Source organism: Lactuca saligna, chromosome 7 (genome assembly GCF_052625555.1).
Source record: "Lactuca saligna cultivar CGN05327 chromosome 7, ASM5262555v1, whole genome shotgun sequence".
Classification (NCBI taxonomy): domain Eukaryota; kingdom Viridiplantae; phylum Streptophyta; class Magnoliopsida; order Asterales; family Asteraceae; genus Lactuca; species Lactuca saligna.
The window spans coordinates 61,250,627-61,275,473 of record NC_136423.1 but is presented as its reverse complement, the minus strand read 5'-3'; the positions used below and the strand labels follow the sequence as shown (position 1 = coordinate 61,275,473).

At 33.0% G+C, this 24,847-nt stretch overlaps 1 protein-coding gene across 1 annotated transcript; it reads left to right on the top strand.

Moving 5' to 3' along the window:
• The first annotated feature begins 6,098 nt into the window (after window positions 1-6,098).
• On the top strand, window positions 6,099-6,771 carry LOC145007538 (pathogenesis-related protein PR-1-like). The gene has a single exon (XM_078966451.1). The coding sequence runs from the start codon at window positions 6,189-6,191 to the stop codon at window positions 6,693-6,695; it is 507 nt and encodes a 168-aa protein (XP_078822577.1). The 5' UTR covers window positions 6,099-6,188; the 3' UTR covers window positions 6,696-6,771.
• The last annotated feature ends 18,076 nt before the right edge of the window (window positions 6,772-24,847 follow it).

Here is a 24,847-nt window from a genome sequence, read left to right as displayed (position 1 = left end):
ACCGTTGAGCATTTATCGACATCAGAGACGCCGACAGTCTTTCGCCAAATTCTAGGTCTTACCGACCTGCCGCCTTAGTTCATACAGAACTCCTCGCAAACTACAGAAACTCGTACAACTTTGACCCAGCAAGGGGTAGCCTTGACTGGGAAGTTACTCAAGAAAAGGAACCTTTGAGATTCCAAGTGAGTGACCAAGTTCTTTAGAATAACTCACTCTGGGAATGGCTTTATACGCTTCGTAAAGCGTGGAAAGCTAAATCCAAGTTAGACAGGACCTCCGAGATTCTTATGAGAATCGGTCCTGTGCCTCGCACAAACTAGATATACTCCGCGAACTCAGTAACATACTTTCTACTCTTCGCATCTCGATCGTGAAACTATACCTTTCCATTAGGACTCTTGCAAGTCCACTCGTCGAGATCCTCGCCTTCGTATTAGAACCGTGGTGACCCTTGACCGAGAGGTCAAGCGGACGAAGCAACATCGTCGCCAGTTAGTGAAGGTTCGTTGGAATGCCAACCGAGAGCCCGATTTCACTTAAGTGCGCAGAACCCATCAATTAGGAAGTTTTCTCCTCACATCTCGATCATTCGCGCATACTTCCTTGCCTAAATTCTAATTTCGGGATGAAATTCCCTTTAACAGGGAGATGATGTGACAACCTGAAATTTCCCATTCTAATCAAACCATTTCAATCCAATAGAAGTAGAGCAGTTACAATGAAAATTCAGACTTAGAATATAAGTTTGGCAGTTTTAGGGTTTTACACCAAAAAGGAGTATTAGGAGAGTGGTTGCACTATGATTTTGTGCAACACTGTAAATTCCAGTACCCTAGAATCATTAGAATCCATTCCGAGATTAGAAATATTTTCTGCCAAAAATCTCAAGACTATAAATAGAATTCTGAACCAAATTGGTTCATTAGTTGAATTCCATTTAGAGAAAAGCCCATTTCTCTCTCACGGATCTTCGAGTTTTTATCCCAGATTGTGAGTCTACTTCCCTAGATGTGTTTTAATACTTGTTATATGCTTTATAACATTGTTACATGTCCAAAATCATCCAAGATCACAAGACTTTTGGAGTTTACGGCCAAGGATTTCTTGGGCCTTAAACCCCATTTCCAAGGGACAAATGTGCCCTAACTCACCCCCTTAAGCCTAAGGACTTTAACCCTCATATGCTTGTGACTATTTTAGACATCAAAACACTTCAAAATCATAAGTTTATAGGAGTTTACGGCCAAGAACATTTCTTGGGCCGTAAACCCCTTTTCCAAGGGCTAAAAGTGCCCTAATCACCCCCAAAGGCTTGGACTTCATGTTAGACAAATACCTTAAAGTGTTTAGGACCTAGAAAACTCATGAAAAGCTCAAGTGTTGAAAAGTTTACGGCCAAGAGTATTTCTTGGGCCGTAAACTCCCATAAAGGGGTCAAATGACACCCTAAACACTTCCTAAGGCCAAGGGACAATTTTGACAAGTACCTAGATGAGTTATGGACTAGCTAAAACATTTAGAACCCCATGTTTGAGGGAGTTTACGGCCCAAGATGTTCTATGGCCGTAAACTCCAAGAAATGGTACCAAATGGTGCCATAAATCCTCTTAAGGCCAAGTACAAAAGCTTAGAATTGTTCCTAGTTATTTGAGAGACTTGAAGGCACCATAATCACCCTCCCAAGGGAGTTTACGGCCGTAAACTCCAAGGGAAAAGGGTCTTTGGGCCGTAAACTCCCCAAAGGAGTCAATATGGTGCCCAAACACTTGTATATGCCTTGAAACAATTCCCACTAAGGTTGTAGTAATCGAAAGTACCATCCCAAGCCTTGGTTAGGAGTTTACGGCCAGGAACTTACTTCCTTGGGCCGTAAACTCTAATGAATATGGTCTTTTGACCTTAAACTCACATTAGGGGCATTGCACTCCTTTGTTGCAACCCTTTAGCCTCCTAGCACTTGACCAAAAGTGTTATCCTCGCGCTTAAATGTTATTACTTGTATAATTAGTGTTATAATCACTAATTATTTATATACATATGTTTTCATATGTAATTAGGATCATTGTGTGTGTCTAAGTCTCCACTTGACACCAAACACTTGTCCGATCCTTCCGTACGATAACAGTCCATTCAATTCCAGTCACTTACCGTAGGTGAGTTCATACCCCTTAACTAATGTTTTAAACTCTTTTTAAATGTTTTATGGGGGGGATACAAGTAGAATCATGCTACTTATTATGTCAATCACATGTGATTAGCAAGTAGGATTATATTACTTATTACATCAATCACATGTGATTAATATACAACATTCAAATGATTTGGCTACTCATTAGCCGTTTTACCAAACAGTTTCCTTCAAATGACTTTTTATAACATTTTATATGTTTTTAAACTCCTTTTTACACTGTACAGCTTACTCTGTACATTTCCTTTCAAACTTATTTACAACTGTGTTTCAAACAAATATTTCCTTATACTTAAACTGTTTTATTAAACTTATGCCTTCAAATTGTTTTATAGATTGACACCAAGTCGATCTTTTCTTAAAATAATACTTATATTTCAAATGTATTACAAATCTTATTTATGCTTTTATATTATAAATTGCATGCCTCTATATGTATACTTATATAAGAAATGTTTAAAAGACTTAGGAAGGCTATCCACCCTATTTCCTTTTCGCACCTTGAGATGTGGTCTGGTGGGATTTTGGGTATTCGTTCGAAGGTCGTTTAAATATTAGTTATATATCATGTACACATATATAGTCATAAAAGGTCCTTCCAGTTCATCCTATGCCCTTGGGTAGCAAGGGTATACATCCATGTCCATACGTACACTTAGATTACTAGAAAGCTACCATATGGGTAGTTCAGGAAGATACTAGAATGCGATATCATTCAATGAGTCAGTTCATTCATGAGTCAATACTTTCTAGAACTTTTCAGTACATTACATATACAGCTATACTAGGACGAGAACATATACAACTATACTAGAATGATTACATTACTATACTTGCTAGATAGAGAGAACACACATTACAACTAGCACACGTAGAACATTACAGTACACTACCGTACTATTACATGATCGCTCTTACTTGAGTACAATTACATGATCACACTTACATATACATAGAACAGACGTCATTAGGTGCTATAGCACGGAACCAGTTCAGGATCTAACTATACTGATGAATCACACCACAATTGTGATAGTTATATCGAGTATACATGATCATTCGGTAATGTGGATGCTCACGGCTTGCTTTCATGCAGGGGTCATGGGTAGGTCCCAAAATCCCTTTGATAGGGGAGCGTATAGTCTGGGATCTAGACATCACATTATACCTTATCCCTCAAATAAGGCAGTTGAGTACCGATGTAGTTATTTTTATTAAATACTACAGTACTTGGAAGTATTACCCTAGATTTAAGGTAATAAGTACGGTTATAGTTGGACACTACACCATAGTACTACATTGATTTTCCATTACATATTTTTAGTGATAACCTCACTTAAACATTATTGTACAAACTATATTTTTGAATAATGATAGTTATACTTTGGAAAATACATCCTCTTACAAGAGACACACACATTCAGAACAGTTAGGTCTTGGTAGAAGACTACATTCAAAACAGTTAGGTCTTGGTAGAAGACTACATTCAGAACAGTTAGGTCTTGGTAGAAGACTCCTTTTGTTATTAATAGGAATCATAGGGATTCTAGGGTTTTTCAAACACTTACAGTTCATATACACTTTCAATACTTTTAAATACATATACTTACATTTTCTCACATACAAATTAAGACACTAAATACTTATGATCTCACCAGCTTTAAAGCTGATACTCGCTTTCAAAATTACTTGTATCCTCAGGTCATCATAGACAGGTACCGATGCAAGGAGAAAGGAAGATGGAGCTTGTTCAAGACTTATCTTTCAATTTGATTTATGCTTTAGTGTTTATCAAAATTTGACAGAACACATTTGTATAATAATTATATTATTAATGCAATGGATGATGTTGTTGCTTGTTTACTACTTTACATTGTTGTTGATATTATACATGACGTCCTCCGCCCCAGAACGTTTCCGCCGTTCCTGGTTTTGGGGTGTGATAATAGGGGACGAGGCGACAACATTAGAAGGAGAGGCGATGACAGGAGGAAGGAATGTGAGAGATTTCTGAACGTGAATGATGAGACTATGTAACATCAGAAATCTAACAAAAGGAAATATGAACATAAATTTGTTTCTTGGATGAATTAATTGAACAAAAGGTAAAAAAAAAAAAACTTATGTTACCTAAAAGACATCGAAACTTCTGATTTGAACAGATCAACACTTCTTATCTAACCATAGCAAATTATGTATCTGAAATCTACGAAGTGATTACACAGGGAGAGAATGATTTCATAAAGTGGAAAAGATCGCAATTTCATACATGAGAGAGACACATCGGTAGAGACATGAACAAGATGAAACTATCTCCGGTAGCGATGGCTGAGGAATTTCTTAATACAGGCAAAACTTTGATTGATCAATAAACCACGATGTCGCGAGAAAAATACAGATGAGGAATCTTCTTACTACATCATCTGATACAATCGATTGAAGACGATAATGGAACCATTGCATCTTCATTGGAGGTTAGGAAATGATAAAGAGGTGAGATCTAATGATTACATCTATAGATCTGCATGAAGATGAGGATGATATATATATATATATATATATATATATATATATATATATATATATATATATATATATATATATAGATTCAGAGAGTGAGCAAGAAGGTGATGAAGAGAGAGAAATAAAGTTTTGTTTCAAAAATTAATTTTGATTAATTACCATGTATTTTAATTTTTTATTCCGTAACTACCATCATAATATGTTGTAAAAAGTCAAAGCTACCATTGAAATTGTTCATAATTACAAATATGCCATCTTTGATCTCGACCATTAAAATTTTTGATCTAACGTTCCACCTTTAGTTCTCGGGTTCTCGGGAAACTATGAGTTATCAAATGATCATTCCTATATATATATATATATATATATATATATATATATATATATATATATATATATATATATATATATATATATTATGTTTAGGTTCATTTGAAACCATTCTAATTTTATCAGACCGTGAGACCAAATCTAAAAATAATATTAAAATACAAAATAAATGGAAAAATCCAAAAATTCTTTTTTTAAATATCATTTTCGGAACTTGAATTAACTAAAAATAAATAAAAAATAAATCCTGTTTTTTTTTTAAATACGTGAAATATTCTAATAGAATATTACACTGTATATATATTCTAAAAAATAATTTTAAAATGCAAAATAAATGGAAAAATCTAAAAAAAAAATTAATATTATTTTCAGAACTTGAATTAACTAAAAAAATAAAAAATAAAAACCCGTTTTTTTTTAAAAAAAATACGTGAAATATTCTAATAGAATATTACACTGTACATATTCTAAAAAAATAATTTTAAAATGCAAAATATATGGAAAAATCCAAAAAAAAAATTCTTTAAATATTATTTTCGAAACTTGAATTAACTAAAAAAATAAAATAAAATAAAATAAATAAAAAAAATATGTCTCACAGTCTCACAAAATTAGACCGTCTCACATGAACCTAATCTATATATATATATATATATATATATATATATATATATATATATATATATATATATATATATATATATATATATATATATATATATATATATATATATATATATATATATACACACACACGACTTATTTTAATAGATAATAATACATAAATCATTTTAAAATAAATAAATTTGATAAACACAATTATAATGTATTTGATAGTATAAAATAATTAGTACGTGGTTGTAATGTTAATACTTTCTACATTTTTTCTTTCAAAAATATTATAATTCGATCTATATACATGTAGACCCGTTTTGATGGAAAAAGATTTTATCTTGTACCGATAGGTCATGGCAATCATATTCGATCATGGGTGCCACTTTAAATTCTCCCAAATCCAACTACCGTCATATATTATTTTCTATTCTATTTTCAAATTGTAATTTTTAAATCACACTATATAAAGTTTGCGTTGTGTACGCCACAAAAAGATCCACCAAGAAAAACACGTCACATTATCTCCCCAATGTTGTTTCCTCCTTTAGCCTTGGCTTTGTTCCTTAACCTCCTTATTTCCACCTCCAATGCTATCACAGACAAACACCAACTCTCCAAAAATGTCATCAACGACTTCTTATACCTCCAGAACAAAGCCCGATCTGCACTTCGTGTGCCACCACTTGTATGGGACACAAAGTTAGCACAATATGCGGACTCCTATGCAAGGGAAAGGCAACAAGATTGCTTGTTGAAGCATTCAAACGGGCCTTATGGGGAGAACATCTTTTGGGGAAGCGGTGATGGGTGGAGCCCAGCTCAGGCAGCGGCGGCATGGGTGGCGGAGCGGCGGTGGTATGCACATCCGTCGAATTCATGCAATGGTGGGCAGGATTGTGGGCATTATACACAAATTGTTTGGAAGGCAACTAAGAAGATCGGGTGTGCTAAGGTGACTTGTTTTGAGGGTAGGGGTGTTTTCATGACATGTAATTATGATCCTCCCGGAAATTTTATCGGTGAGAAACCTTACTGATTATTGCATGATATTATATCTGGTCATTTCAACATACTAGTATATATATTATATGTAATGTGTGTTTTTCCCTTTATTTTATTTATTGATATTCTTTCGAGTTTGTGGCTATTAAATATAATGATTTAATTTATTGTCAAAAACATTAAAAGGTCAGTGATGGCTATCTATTGATAAAGGGCACATCGTTTATTATAAGGTTGATGGCATAAACATGTTGGTGTCACATGGATATGATTTTGTGGACATCAACTATGTGGTGAACAATGAGTTACTTGTGAATTTGAGGGTTGAATGTTTGAGCCATATCTTTTGAATTTGACAATTTAAGCTTAATTGTTTCAAATAATTGCAAGTTATATATCAACGACTATTGAATAAAACAAGTGACGTTTTAATATGCATGTATATTATAAACAAACTACTTTCATCTGTGATGATTTGATGCTCAGAAATTAGTTTGTTTTTAAAGAATAAAAAACAAGATAATTTAGAAAAATTAAATAATTTTATTTAAAAAGAATACGGTATTTAAAATGCCATTCACGAAAAAAGTTATAAATCATCAATAATTTTATCCTTTTCTTTTGTGATAATGATAGAAACTAAGCCCTACCTCTGCAACATATATTCACATAACAAACTAACAAAGCTACTTTAGCATTACCTTTATGTCATTCATAATCTTTTGTAGAAGAAAGTTATACTTGTTCAATTTGATCCCTTAACATATTCTATAATATTTTCTATATTGATAATGTGTTTTAATTACTATATTATATCATAAAATAGTAGTTAAATCGGTTATAATGATCCCGTTCTAATGAAAATGAATAACAATATAAAAAATAAAAATAAAATAAGAATACAACAGTTATATCAAATATTTAAATATTAAAAATACATTGTAAAGCATATTGCAATTTAATTGGATGGAAAAGGCCAAAGCCAGGAAGCTTAAATGGGACCAAGTCACTTTGACAACTTTTGTTTTACAACTGGAACACAACGTGGATGATGTTAACACAACTTCTACAAATACGTTCACTACAAAAAAATATGTCACTTAGGTGCTGTTTGTTTTTTCTGAGGCAAAATGTCTGCAGTCTGCGGATCACATCTGTAGACCTTTGCAGTAGAAGAGGTGGACCAAACGTCTGCAGTCTGAAAAAAGAAGACTGTTTGTTTTTTTAACATCTGCGGGCTATTAAAATAAACTGAAATCTAAATAAACTGATTTTTTAAAACTTCAAAGCGAATTTTTTATATATTTTTACGACTTTCTTATAAATATATAACGAATCTAGATCAACTTTTATGTATTATTATATAAAAAATAAAAATAAAAATGGTATTGATTCATATACATATTTGATAAAAACCAACAACTTTGATTGTAAAGTTATAACTAAACATTATAATTAGTGATCAAAGAATTTGATACATAAATAGATGGAAATAAACTTCGATTTTTTTCAAATAAATCTATTAAAAACGTACGATAAATATTTTCTCGAGAAATTGATGATACTCTATTAAATAAAGTTTTACAAAATTTTGGCAAAAAAATATAAGAATATATTATGATTTTTTTTCATATTTATATAAACAACTTCAACGACTATTATTATAATAAATTTTTATTTATAAATTTGTTAAAAATATCATGTTTGTATCGTCAAATGTTTTTTTTTTTAAGTTTTGTAATTTTTTTTTCATATTGTTTATCATTAATAAAGTTGGAAAAAATATAAATTAAAAAAAAAAAACTTAAAAAAAATAAAGATATATATGTTTTTTTAAGCTAGAAGATGTCTGAAGATGTTAGAAGACTCTGGTCCACATCTGCGCCAAGAAGAGGGCGCGCAGACATTTTTAGGTCTGCAGTCTTCAAAAAAACAAACAATCTGCGAAGACTAATGTCTGCGCGTGGTCTGCGCGGCGGAGACAGAAGACTTCTCGCAGATCTGCAGACAAAAAACAAACACTACCTTAGTGACCAAAGCGAAATGGTCACTAACAATAGAATGAGTCGTCACTAAATGATTTAGTGACCAAAATTTCGGTCGTTACTTTTCGTCACTATAGGTCCGTCACAAAACCAATTTAGTGACCAGATATAAATATGGTCACTAAACAGTGACTAAAATATAGTCGTCACTAAATCTGTGACGACCCGCTTCGTCACTAAATGTTGTCACTAATCAGTGAAAGTCGTCACTATTTTATCTACTTAGTGACCAATAAAAGTCGTCACTATTTTATCTACTTAGTGACGAATAAAAGTCGTCACTGTTTTATCTGATTAGTGACCATAGAAAGTGATCACTGGTTTATCCAATTAGTGACTATAACAGGTCGTCACTGATTTAGCCTGTTAGACAAAAAAAGGTCAATATTTAAGAAATTATTAAAATATTAAATGTCATTTTTAAAATGAAATATAATAATATCCAATTAGACAAAAGACATGACAAATGCTATAAATGTTTATAATACGACAACAATAACCAGATAAATTTTCATATAAGAACGGATGATTTCCCACCTAAATTATACATGAAATTATAGAGTTGCTAACACCACAAAAGCAAAATAGAAGTAATCAAATGAAAAGTTCCATTTGTTGGGCATCCTTATGGAATACTTTTCAGACTCCTGCAAAATACAATGATAAAATGGTCATTTACCAAATAGAATGGTCAAATGGTCATTCATTAAATAGAAGGGTAAAATGGTCGTGTACTCAAAGAAGAGAAGGATATTGTTTCTTTTGTTGGTAAGCATTGTTTCTAAATAGAAGGGTTAAACGGTCATTTAGTCTAAAAAAAGTAAGATATTGTTTCCTTGTTAGCAAGCATTGTTTTTAAATAGAAGGGTAAAATGATCATTGACCAAAGAGAAGGGTAAAATGACCAAAGAGAATGTATTATTTTTGTACCTTTAAGGCATGCAATGAGGTTTATTTGGAGAGCCTTTCGAAAGTGATGTTTTGAGAATTTACGCAAGGCCATACCATGCGTTATAATGTCTTCCGTCAACTTGAAGGGCGTTTTGGTAACATTTTATTCCATTCTCAAAGTCCTCCAATGCCACATATCTGTAAAAAAAGATAAATGCATATAAAAAAAGTGATGTAAGGGTGCATTTGTAAATTGTACATGGGACAGGAGTCACAGGACAAGCTTTTATGGATATTTTTTATAATGAGGGTAAGGGCATTTTCGTCTTTTGCACAAACGGGACATTGAGTTTAATTTTTTTCCGTTATGTTGTTGGATGAATGTATAATGTGATCTTTGTCTCGATAATGTGTTGTATATATATGTAAGGTCTGTTTCTTTTTTAGAATGAATATAAAACATATGAACGAGACTAAATGACCATTTTACCCTTACTATCCAAAAAAACAAATTTCAAAATATGAAAAATAAAAAAAATAAAAAATCATATTCATGACCACAAAGGGTGTGAGCATATGCAATTTTTGAATTCAGTTGTACTGCTCATTGAAAGTTCTTGAGAGCAGTTTCATGGTCTTTTTGCATACTAAAGCAATTTCCCATTGCACACCAGTCACATTTATATTTAAAAAATAAATAAATAAAATATAAAAAATATGTCCTTATAGAAGACATAAGTCAACCACTTATATATTTAAAAATGGTTACCGTGATTTAGGGCTAATCGATCCGTTAATATTAGCTCTTGTGCCAAATAACTCAACCTCATACCCTCCTTTAGGTGCTACAACATACGAGACCAAAGATTATGTAAAATTACCATTTTGCCCTCTGGAGGTTTAGTTATAGTGTTATAATATCAATGAGACTTACATATAAAAGAGTAGAATAAATATCCATTCCTTCTAAGCTATAAGTCCGACAAAAACACACCTTCCTTTCAACTATCTCCTGTCAACCTCCTCCTGAACCTCTCCAGTTTTAGACAAACACCAGATACAACAATTATAAACCCTCTCTCTCTCTCTCTCTTAATAAAAATAAAATATGAAATGACGTTCTTACCCTGGAGATGTACTCCCAGGTTCGCTTGAGCATCGATCAGCTTCAGTGTTGAACTCCTTTCATTTCATATAATATACGATAAACTTGTTAGGATTCAATAATAACTTCTGATCTGAAGGAATAATATGTCTGAATACATACATACCCTTTCAACATGACAAATCTGGAAAGATGCAAACATATCTTTCAACTCCTTTGCTACTTTGCATAAGCTTGTCATGTTCTGGGTTTTCGTTTTCCACAAACCATTCACCTGTTTTTTTTTCATAACACTTACCACATTAACAACATAAACACCACTATAAACCTTTAAAATGTTTCAACACCAAAACTTATGTTTATGTTTATTCACCTCCTATTTTATACTTACTTTCTAATTACTTCCTTATAAGTAGCTTATTAAATTAATATTAATATAAATGAAATGTTTATGCTCAATACTTGAATGTTTAAGAATATGTGATTTTCCTTCAAATGTGAAGTCATTATCTTGGAAGGAAGTAGATATTATAGAGTCGATATTTAGAAAAAAGTAGAATCTGAGGTTTCTATTTCAAATACAAACACAATAAAGAGTTACAAAAAGGCCTCCATAAAGTGTCATGTGAAGGAAATGTGGATTTTGATCTTAAAGGCAACATCTTTAATCATTAGCCACAAAAAGAATGTCATGTTCCATTTACTATTTTATTTTTGAAGTTTTTAGCATGGCATATATTACAATTCTATCCATTTCTAATCTATCATATCAATTTGTAGTGGTGTAACTTTTACTGGAAACAAAAATAAAAAAGGGAAAAAATATACCTGCATACAAAAAAGTTTGGAGTCTCCTTGCACACGGATATGCCTAAAACCTTTCTCATGCTAGTAAACAAAGCACTGCCTAAATTACTCATATAAGTTGCATAATCCCATTGAATATATTTACCACTTTTATCAAGAAATAGTTCCGCAAGCCCTAAAAACTAAAAGATGGCAAGTGATTTGTTGACTATTTTGTATGACGGAATCAGAAAAAGGAATGGAATGGTTCATTCCATTCCTTTCCATCCAATCAAACAAACCAATTAATAGTTTAAAATCATTATGATTTGTTGACTGTTTTTAATAATTGTGATTGCCTTTTTCTTATTATTTGTGTAGGAACTTGTGGAGATGATTTTCCGATCTGCAATGTAGGTTTTAGAATTTCCAACAACTAGAAATTCGTTGGTTTTTACTTTTTAGGTTAGACGTCAATAAGGCAAAAGAAATCCAAGGTTTCTATATGAAATGCGTCTTTACTCTTTAGTGTGAAAAATTAAGTAAATTAAAGTTTATATGTGAAAAGCGGATCAGGATATCATAACAAATTCATGGGAAGGGAAGGTTAGTCAAATAGCACAAATCATGGCATACAGGTGTATATATGACAAGGTGATTCAACTTGATTAAATGTGATTGTAAAACTCAGCTAAACCTAGAAAAAGAAGTTGATAGTCACTCGATCGGTTGACTTATATTATCATGCAAGTATGGAGTACCTGTTTGACTTCGAGTGGAGAACAGATGTGCGTTAATGGGAGGGTGTGGAGGACGATGGACCGACGACGATGGACCGCCGACCTAGAAAACGAAGTTGAGTCATTCAATCGATTGACTAATCTGATGATGCGAGTATGGAGCACCTTTTTGACTTCGAGTGGAGAATAGAGGTGCGCCAATGGGAGGGTGTGGAGCGACGATGGACCGGCGGCGATTGACCGGCGACAATGGGTCGGCAGGATGCTGTCAATGTTGGTGTATCGATTTAGGGCAAAAGAGAGCGTATTGAGTCGATTTAGGGCATAGTACTATAGTCAAAATTAGTCAACCTTGTTTATCTCCTTACTAAACCAATTAATCGTGTTTACAAAAAATTCTATGTATGATTAATTTGGTCAAAATTAGTCGGTCAAAATTAATCAAGTCTTCTTATTTAGTCAAGAAATAAATACAACTATGATTTTTTCTAATGTGTTTATCTTTTTATTTTTTCAACTTTGTTCAAATATTATTATAGTAAACATGTTTGATAAACACCAGTCAATAATGTAATGAGTCTTTACAAAATTATGTATAAAAAAGTTGTAGTTATTTTCAAAAATAAAAAATATTAATTAAAAATATTTTAGTTTTTATTAATTGAAAACTATAATATATATAATCAGTAACCACTGCTTTATGGTCACTAAATGTTATTTTCTTGTAATTCATCAGTGACCACTATTGAGTGGTCACTAATTGTTTTTCCTCATTTAAAAAGTACCTAAAGAGTAGGTATGCGATATTGAACAAAAGTAATCAGTGACCATTATTTTTGTCACTAAACCTTCAATACAGTGACCACTTTTTTCGTCACTAAACTTCTAACATATTGACCATTAGTCTTAACCACTATATAATTAACATAGTGACAATTATTTTTAGTCACTAAATAGTTGTTATGATATGGAACAGAAACAGTTTAATTTTTTTGCATTATAGTGACTGAGTTAGTGACCACCACATATAATTCATCATTAAATTTGTAAGAATACCAAAATTTAGTGACTACTTAATTTCTAGTGACTAAAAGATACTTTCAGTGACCAAATTTTAAGTCGTCACTAAAAATTAGTCACTAATAACGACTTTTCTTGTAGTGGTTCTAATATCACTGTTATCAAATGTTCATATATTTGTATTCTCTCACTCATATATGTTAATAAACTTCTAGTTCTATGACTAATTATGTCACCAAACTTTCTAATTTTCTTCCAATCAAGTCGAACAACTAACTTTCAACTGATTTTAGCAGTTACCAAAATCATATGGTGCCTACGTGACAAATTATTTCAACTTTCTGTATCATTTCAGCATTGGTCATTCAAACATATATACATGCCTGCCATCCTACCGGACCCACATTGTCCCAAGGTGGGGTGCTTGGAGTTTGGATGCCACTTGGTTGTAAACTTTATCTTGAAATAATTTATATAAAAAGAATAAAGAATATATACTTAATCCTTCAAACTTGCGGTTTTGAACATTACTATAAAGTACTAAAAATTATAGTGACATCGATCGGTGTTTGCCTTCTTGGTTTGACTTCTTTATCTCCAAGGGATTTTTGGTAATACAACGTAAATGCAAATGTGCAATAGCTACGCTAACAGAAGCACACACTATCTGCATCCAATCTACCGATTTCAACTTAGATTCCCGGACAAATGTCATCTTTATAACAACAAGTGAGCCAACAGCCTCTAGATTTGTTGTCCTAATCTAAACAATAGAAAGTTTATATACTTTTAAATAAAGATATATTTCATTAATATCCTTATAAGTATCCTTATAAAGTTTCAATATTACATCAATGTCCTTATAAAGTTTCAACATTACAAGGATCCCCCCCCCCCCCCTCCCAATCTCAGAGTACACTATCGAGTGTCATTTTTAGTAAAATTATCCAAGATATGGAAATGCATTTGTCGAGTATCATTTTTAGTAAAATTATCCAAGATATGGAAGTGCATTTCATCATGACCGTTCGGCATAAAATAGTTTTTCAGTGTTTACGTGCACCATATGCTCAAGATTTTCTTCTAGTTATCTCTATAGATGGATTCAGCCAACATATGTCACATATGAAGTATCGTACAATCCTCAAATATCGACTCATGATTCCAATATTCCCAACTGACAAGATATATTCGGTGTGCCGCAAGGCATGTTTGAACTTTTTTGGAGAGCTCTCGGGTTTCAAATACATACACGATATGGTTAGTGATGTGTTTGTCGACATATTTAAGCATGTCGGGGTTTCTACCAACAAATAGACTCCTGTGAATTTCTTGACTGACCCGACAGAAAGATAGTCAACCCTTAGACCGACTGGCGTTTTGAATTTTAGATGGGTTGGAGGGAAACATGCATGTGTAAACCTTACAGGGGTATCTCCTCTCATAGGCTTTAAAGTCGGGAGTTTCACGGCTGGACAAGTTGCATTAAAAGTTGTTATATCAAGGTTGTAGAACTCGTTACTCGGTATCTGTTCGACCGACTATTGAGTAGCGAGTGCTCAGAAGTACTCGGGGAGTATTCGGATTCGGTAATTCATGTAGAAATATTTTTAGGGAACATATATACGTCAAAATCATAAGTTAAAATCCTAAGTTGATTGAGATATATAACAAAATTAGATACATGTGAATACACAAAAACTAAAAAGCACATAATTGTCTCATATCGTAAACAATTACTGAAAATTTAAGATATATATGTAGTAATAATGACATGTGTGTGTGTGTTAAATAATAAATCATTAAGTATATTATAGATATAATCACCGAGTCGACCCGATTTTACAACACTGCTCAGTTCAGTAAGGGGCCGATCGGGGAGTACTCGGGATTCTGTAATAACTCGCCTGGGTAAGGGGCCGAGTAGCAAGTACTCGGATGAGTAATCGGCCAACTCGGTGAGTTTTACAACATTGTGTTACATACAGGGTCACCAAACATGAGAAATCGTGCATGGAAAATCAACACGTTTTCATACCATTTGCATTTGATACGTTTGGTTTCTTTATGTTGGATGCGGCGAAACTTCTTAATAGAATACAACAGATAATGTATAACAATTTTACATCCCCTAGATGTATCGATGTAGTCTTCAAAAGAATTGGTTTTATCATACAAAAAGAATTAGCGGCACAACTTGTTGTCTGATTATCTTCTCATTCGTTGTATGTTGATAACTAAGTTTTATTAATAAAAAATAAAGGGCAAAATGGTCAAAATAATTTAAAAAAAATAAAAAAATACATCAATTTAAAATTATAAAATTCATATCTATATTCAAACTAATAAAATACTCATATTTTAATTAGGATTAAATCAACCTAATAATAATTTGGCTGCTAAAAAAAATCAACCTAATAATAAAAAACTTATCTAAATATCAAAAAACCATGTGATATTAATAAAGAGAAATAAAATATCCTCTGTTTAACTCTTTGTATATGTTTCTCAAACTTGGGCTCTGTTTTCGCTTCAACGTCGATACAAACACAAGAGATGTGTGTATGTTTGTGTTCTACTTATTCCCGTTCAAGGTGAAACGCACAAAAGCCCGTTTGAACATAAATTCAGTTTAACTTCATTCTTCTTTAGTTTTTTCTTAATTAATAAATTAAATATCAACTCCCACTTATTTTAATTCATTATCTAAATACCTGAAAAAAATTCTAAATTCCGAAAATTACATAAAAATATATGTAAAAATTTATATTTCTCTTTTCTTTTAATAAATGAGAGTTGATATTGATTTATTAAGATAAATCTTCAAAAATGGTCCATGTGGTTTTTGAAAAAAAAAACCACCTTAGTTTTTATTTATTTATTTTTTATTTTATTTATTTATTTTTTTTTTTTGCCTTCAATGATGATCATTATTGTTTGAAAACTTTCAATGGATGATTATTTTTCCAAAAACAAAGAATACACCAAATAATCTAATAATCTAAGCGAGCTAGTAAAAAATGACTTTGATACCAATGGTTAGGTTTTATTCAAAAAATAACTACGAATTTAACAATGGAAGCATTACAACTTGAATATGAATAAAACCATTTTATACCTACTAACGATCATTTTGCAATCATAGAAAAATTAAATCAACCATAGAAGAAAAAAAAAACAACAACCTTTGAAGACTTTAAATCTTCTTAGGAGTTTGGAAATTGATGAAAATGGTAACAACACAAAGGAGAGTTCCTCTATTAAGTATCTACCAATAATTACCAACTTTACATGGATATTAGTCATTCTTATAAATAAAACTCTTAAGCCTTTAAGAACAAAAGTCAATCTTTTATCTTAAATGATAGTATGAAAGTATCACCTTCCTATTTTATCATCTTAACCATTTAAGAGAGAATCTAGAAAGAGGGAGAGAAGCAACGTTTTTGGCTTGCAAAAACTAGCCAAACAAAAGTCTTTATTTCTTCTTTATATAGCAAAGCTTAACTTTTTAAGACGATGTCTTATCATAAGGACAAGGTATGATCTTCAAAAAAGAGTATGGAGTGTATTTCAATGAAAAAAACCACAAGCAACATCCACAACACTTTTCACGTTTCGCAATTACGAAAGTGCATTGTGGATGAGCAGGCAGTAGTATCATTCGATGACATTTAGGTTGATGAGCGCCTGAATTATGTTGAGAGACACGTGGCTATTCTGGAGAGGAAGGTGAATGTTATTCGGAACAAGGAGGTACCTTTGGTAAAGGTACAGTGGGAGCACCGAAGAGGGTCTGAGTGGACATGGGGACATGGGAGCCAGAGGCTGAGATGCATGAGCACTACTCGGAGTTGTTCACCGCAGCGGACTTCGAGGACGAAGTGTAGTTCAAGTGGGGGGAAATTGTAACACCCTAACCCTCAAGTATTAATTTTACAGCTTTATTTTCATATTGAAAGGTCTACTCGATGAGTTGGATGCCCTGACTCGTCGAGTAGGAACGTTTTTGGCCGCGTGATTTAAGTGACCAACTCCGAGTCGGAGGCGTGACTCGACGAGTTGGAGCTGGAGGATGAAACCCTAATTTCCGAGGTTTTGCACCATGTTTAAAGGGTCATTAGCCTCCCTCACAGCCCCTTGTGAGTCTAGAAACCCTAAATCGCCGTTTTTCTCTCTTGTTGTGTGATATTAAGCCTTATGGTGGGTTGTGGAAGGAAGATCTTGAAGTACTCAAGCTTGGCACAAGAGGAAGGTTGTAGATCCGAGTTCTTCATCTTAGCATCGTTTTTGAGGTAACAAGTTGTTACCTTGACCTTCTTCTATCTAGATCTATGCACGTATGTGATTAGGGCCACTTTGGCCATGTTGATATGTTATTTTGGGTATTAGGCATGATTTGAAGTTGCAACTTCAGATCTAGGCTTATATTGGTCTGCAAGATCATAAAGTTTCAGCCTTTAGTGAGTTAATACCGTCTTCATACCTTATAATCTTTCTTTAGCTTGATTTGGGCCATTATCACATTGCATCTATGTAAAGTTTGCAACTTTACGTAAGAAGATGCCTTAGGAGATTGGATCTGCATTATGGAGCTTTAAAGTGGCTTAAAAATCATCTGGATGGAGAAAGGACTGAAGGGACTCGACTAGTTGCTTGGCCAACTCGGCGAGTCCAATAGAGATTGTCGTGCAAGGATTTCTGCATGAGCTCGGCGAGTTAGTGGGAAGACTCGACGAGTCAGCTAGGGTTTTCCCGACTTTTGAACATCCATGAACTCAACATGTTGCAGGGAAACTCAACGAGTCAATGGGGGATTTCACGACTTCTTGAGTTTAGGAAGGACTCGACGAGTCGGTGAACTGCACTCGACGAGTCGAGTCAACATTAACTTTTGACCTTGACCTTTGACTTGGACTTTGACAAAGGGTTAGTTGACTTCTGGGGTATTTTGGTAAATTGGAAATTTATGGAAATAGTCTTATGGTAAATATAGGTAGTGGAGTTTGTGGTCGTGGTTCGAGAGTTTGAGTTTATCACTTTGATTCGACTGTTGAGAGGTGAGTTATCCTCACTATACTAAGGGGTCTAAGGCACCAAGTCCGACCTGTTGGATTTGATATCCCAGTAGTTGATGATGTGTTGAGTATCAGATAGTTATACATGCTAGTTTGTTATGCCAGTTAGGTAGATCTGTAGGACTACCTGTGTTACTGTTTGATTATCTGTATGTGCAATTAGTTGTATATGTAGATATGTTGTGTGGGTAGGGTCGAGGTTGCACTGCTTCGTGCGGTGACCAACAAACCCTGGAGTATGTCAGATATGAGCTGAGGACCGGGAAGGCATACCTGACTCATAGGCAATATGCAGGAGCTTACAATTATATCTGATAGGTCTCCATCTATAGCAACATCTATTTCCAATATTTTTCCTCACTCTCATCACGGAATATGTGGTGTCCATTTGTATTTTAACATAGTATCTAGATTCGGGAAGAGTAACACAGTTAAAGGAATTTTTTGGGAGGCTTGTAGGGCGTACACAATTGATACTTTTAACGCTGACATGGATGTTACGAAAAAGACAAAAGAACCAGTATGAGAGTACTTAAAAAGTATAAATCCAGAAACTTGGTCAAGGGCACATTTTAAAGGGAACCGATACAATCTAATGTTGTCTAACAGTGCAGAGTCTATAAATGCATTATCTAGACACGCACGTAAGGTACCGATACTTATGTTGATCTCGTGCTACAATGCAACAGCGGTGGTTTCAAATACGTAACTTTGCAGGTATTAAGTTAAATTTTAATATTAATGTTTTATAATTAAATGTTATTGATCTTAACTTCTTCATTTTGCCTGTTTTTTTAGCGGAAGCAACAACAACACTCACCCCTTGGGCCGATGAAATTGTAAAAGAAAACAAAAAAAAACTTTTACTAAGTGGGATGTTCGCATGATCTCAAATACGAAATGCGAGGTCAAAAAGGGGGGCACAAAACGTGATAGTTGATTTCCAACAAATGACATGTACATGTAGGCATTGACAACTTGATGGGATACCTTGTGGTCATGTCATAAGATGTTTAATAGTGAACAATTACCAAGACTGCTCGAGGTTTGCATTAAATGCTTACTTTACCAAAACATTGAGGAAAACGTATGAGGAATCAATAAACCCTTTGCCAAAGCCATCCGAATGGGATATCCCCGATGATTTGATGATTGTTAAGCCACCTATAATGGATAAACGTTAGCCAGACAGGCCAAGAAACATATACCGCATTCCATCCCAAGGAAAGGGTCCAATTAGAAAAGAGTGTTCTACGTGTGGTCAACTAGGATATACGAGAAACAATTGTACTGGAAGGGCATCCGGTAGTGGAGCACGTCGCACAATTTCTACTGCTAATTTGGCATTTAATATTTGTGGTTCAGCGAGTTGCTCAGAAACCTATGACGCGAATTTTGATATAAAACAACCTTGAAATGAAGAGAAGTAAAGTTATTATGTATTTAATCTTAGAAGACATTGCTATGCTTTCATATTTTAGTTTATTTTGCAGATTATAACAATTAATGAAGGTTTTATATTATAATATTTAGTTTGCAAATTATAACAATTACAAGATGTTATGTAAAAAAACATTTGCACCCTAAGGTGTATCATGATAATATTACTACATTTTTGTAACTAATTTTGAAACTCAGGGAACTGCAATGGGTACTTCTCTTTCTTGATTGTTATATAGTCATCCCTAATTCTCATTTTATCTTCCAAACGATCCTTTTGCACCCTAATGTGTATCAACTGCTCGTCCTTCTCAGCAAGCTATTTTTCAGTCGTTTTGATTGCCTTCTTAGTCCTTCTCAGAAGTCGGGATGACTCTTTGTCCTGTTCTTGTTCTTCAGCCTTCTTCAATTCTTCAAAATTTTCATCTGACATATATGGCCTGACGGAAGAGGGTGTAAAAAAAGGGTCGGCTGAATCACAGTAGTAACAATCTACTTCGTTGCATGTGCAAACTTCTAATTTTTAGAGGAACTCATAATAAAGTCGAGATTATAATAAACTGGTGATATAAGTGGTATTTATACATACTAGTCCAAATTCAACCATTTCATAGTCAGAGTTGTAATTCATAGTCGAACTTTGAAATGACTACACATTAATGACAAGTCATTGTAGTAACCTACAAATCGTAATCAAACTCTAAAGTGACAAGACATAAATGACTGTTTGACATGATAAGTCACTGTAGTAACCTGCAAATCATAGTCCAAATGCAACTATTTCGTAGTTAAACTTGTAATTCGTAGTCCTGTATTTATTAATATAAATAGATGTTTAAGATCTACAAACCAAACACCCATATCACCTAAACGAAACCAACTCCCATATTTAGAAATGTCGTCGAATGCAGCAACCTCTTCGAATGAACTACGTGGTTCCAATTATAAAAGACCATGGACGAGAAACGAATTGTTGGTTGTAACGTGATGTTGGCTAAGTGTTAAGGATGGTGTATTGTTACTTGCTCCCCCGCATTGCCTAGTAGGTGATGAATGGACCCGCATAACAACTTTATTCAACCATGAGATGGGAGAAGTAAGTCACACCCCGACCGACAGCGGAAACGCCGGGGTTGCGACGTTTACAATTGGAATCACAGTCAACCGCATATATCGAACATTCATAAATTAATATATTACGAACTTTGGTTTGTAAACAGTATTACAATATAGTAATTTTTCAAATACGAAACATTAAAATAGACCAAATTCATAATAATGAAGGGAAATATGATCTCCTTAAAACCGATGGTTTACCTCTAACTTCTTAGTTACCTGAGAATACACATTTAAAATACGTCAACAAAATTTGTTGGTGAGTTCCATAGGTTTTGACTCTGTGACTTTTATATAAAATAAACAGATAAAATTTAGAGTATTTGCGAAAAGATGTTTAACCCAAAAATATTACTAGTGTAATTATCATGAATTTGTATAATTGTAAACCGATCTAATTATTTATGTTAACTTACTTAGAATACATAACTGATGACCAACGTCCTTTCATGGGTTGCAATATAAAGTATTTATTTTATTTAAATAAAGACTAAAATGCAAATTTGGTCCCTGTGGTTATCAAAAAAATATGGATAGAGTCCAAAAAGATTTCAACTTGTGGAGTAAATAACCGAGCTATGACTTGTTCAAGCCTCTGTGAAGCACAAAAAGATGCTTGTTGTCCCAACGATGCTTCATCGACGTCGTAATAAAATAATAAGATAAAGAAAACAAGAAGTTATCGTCTGATTTGTCTCGTCATACGAATGTTGTAGCTATCAACCACACAGACGGGGGTGTCAACCCGTATAAATTTATACACAACGTTCTTCGCTCACAAAGGATTAACGGTTATAACAGAGGACTTTACTAAGTTGGTGTTCTTAGTTTTGATGAATAAGAAAATCCCCACAACAATCCCAATTATAATTAACGTTCTACTATTGTCAATGGTTGGATGCATAGTGTCATAAAATTTGCTAATCTTTAAATGTAAGTCAATATTGTTTTTCCAATGAAAATATAATAACTTGATTTAAAGGATTAATGTACGTATTATTATCAACAAATATAATTCCCTTTACCGTTCATTATCATATATAAATAATGATAGTAAATTTCTAGTTATTTATGTCGTAACCATGAAAATATAACTTTATAAATCATTTCATATAGATTTTTGACATGGAATTTATTTATAACATGGTCCTGATATTTTTAAGAATATAACTGCAAGTGTAAATTGTCCGTATAAGATGAAACATAGACTTGAATTTAACATAGATGCACATAAACTCCAATAAGTGTAAATAAGTTTAAGTATCATATTTTGGCTGAGTTTTAATGGTTGTTTGAGTGTAATATAGAGAACATTCAGTTGCACTTGTAAGGGAGAAATGAGGGGGGAAAGGTCGGCATTTATAGGGGAAAGGGGGAAGAGAGTGACAATTTATGTAGAAGGTAAAATGCTTGGTATCTTTCTCAAGATTTCTCATAACCGTTTTCGATCTCCAAATATTTACCTGGTTAGGATCCACGTAATTTAGTTTGGGTAAAAAGATATTAAATGAATAAAAGAACTATGAGTGAGAGAGGGTGGTAACAAAATGGGGTGTAGATGGGTTAGATTATGCATATGTAGTATAATTCCTTTGACGTCATATTTGCAAGTTGTCTTTCAAGTTGTATGTAGCCCTCTTTTCTTATTATTATTATAATAATTATTATTATTTATTTATTCATTTATTTATTTATTTACATAGGTTAGGACCTAATGCATGTGCCTTTCACTTATAAGTTGTTGAAGCATGGAAGCTACATTCCTTTTTATGCCCACACGTATCTTATATTGTAGCTGTATGAGAGGTAGATGTATAGACCTTCCAATTTTTCTCAGGTGTCACAATAGCTTATATTCTTATCATTCATATCCTTACTATATATATTTTATTTATATTCATTTATTTATATATAAGTAATCTGTAAAATAACTTTTATATATATATATATATATATATATATATATATATATATATATATATATATATATATATATATATATATATATATATATATATTCGTAATACATATTGGTATTATGTTTTTATATCACGTTTGGACGATTCATAAGGGTGTCATTTATTTTCCGTCGTCTTTGATCATAAACGATAAACGACTAAGTTTGATTATTTTCAATGTTGTATATAATTTTGTTGATGGCATCAAACGTAATTGTTCACGAAAATTTCATGAAATACATTTTTTTTTTTGCCTATGATCTTTGAGTATAATAATTTGAAGAAACGGTTTTATTCAATTGTTTTCATGGAACCATTTCTAGTTCAAGATGATTCATTATAAATATAGACTCCATTATTAGTTGTAAATCTTAGATCAAGTTATTATCTAAATTGCACTAAGGGGCTGTTTGTTTTTTGTGTGAAGATCTGCGCAACCACTTTTGTTTGCGCCGCGCAGACAACGCGCAGACGTATGCCCTCGCAGATTATTTGTTTTTTGGAAGTGCGCAGATCAGAAAACGTCTGCGCGAGGTCTTCCTGGCGCAGACATGGGCCACTGTCTTCAAAGGTCTTCGGACCTTATTTTAACCTAAACCAAAAAAATAAAAAAAAATGGCCATCGTGCAGTTTTTTTTTTCTTTCATTTTTTTTGTTAAAAATGCATTTTTAATGTTTATAACATGAAATTAAGTTTAAAAATTCAATTTATTTTAACGGCCCGCAGACGTTAAAAACAAACAGTTTTCTTATTGCAGACGGCAGACATTTGGTCCATCTCTTCTGCCGCAGAGGCTTGCAGATGTGGTCCGCAGACTGCAGACATTTTGATTTCAAAAAAACAAACAGCACCTAAATTCTCTCTGAATCCTTGGGTAATACAACATTCGTTATTAATATTAATATGGATTATCTTACAAAAGTCTATATTTTGCTAATTGTTACAAAGTACAACAACGACAACAACCATATGTTGTTAGTAAATGGATAGATGTAAAGGAAGAAGTCACATGGTTCAATCGAGCGTTTAATTATGCGAAAACTACCAAACTTCGTTGTCGGGACAAAGAAGAGTTCTTGGAAGTTGTTACAGATTTTTACATCTGTGAGCGTGAAGGCAGAGACTTCGAATATGAGGAAGTTTGGAAGGTTATTAAAAATAATCAGTATTTCCTGTAGACCGCTTTATTTTCCATTAAAAATAACTCATGGACTTGTTTTTAATTTTAATGGTTTGTTTGTAGTAATGTTATAAGTTTAATGTTTCATGTAATGATTGTTTCATGTAATTGTTGTTAGTTTCAGTAATGTATCGTAATGTATCATGAAAACTAATGCAATATAATCATTTATTAATTAATATTAATCAAAAGAGGTGCATCCAATACATATGTAATACATGAAAATAAGCTAGTACTCACCTAATAAATTGAAATAGATATTAAATAAACGATATATATATTTCAAAATATTCCAAGGGGTTTCAAACTGGAATTCCAACCCATCACTTAATGACTTGTACTCCTCCTTAGCAGCTTCCAAGATGACCTCCTCGGTAGCATTTAAATGGGTGTCGTCAATTTTTGCATAAAGATCGTTGAATAATAGAACTTCAGTTTTCATTTCATACCATCTTGCTAAGATGTCCAGTTCGCCACGATCGTTTGCTGTAGTCATTCGGTTTTCAGCGTTGAAGATATTGGTTAAACGAGTCCAAAACATAGGATCGCTCAACTTGCTGGTCTCGTACACATGAATATATGCACGTGAAGAACCAAGAACTCCTCATTGCCCCATGGTATAGAACTCATTTTTAGTGAAATAAAAAGAGAAAAATTTTTAAAATAATATATGAATAACTGTAAGATCGTTTTGTAAATTGTTTTTTTTACTTAATGTCAATTTATAGTATTTTATACACAATATCGTAGTCTAATATTCTAATTTGTCTGCAATTCATAGTCCAACTAAACTGAAGAATGCAGTGTACTAACTGAGAACACAACA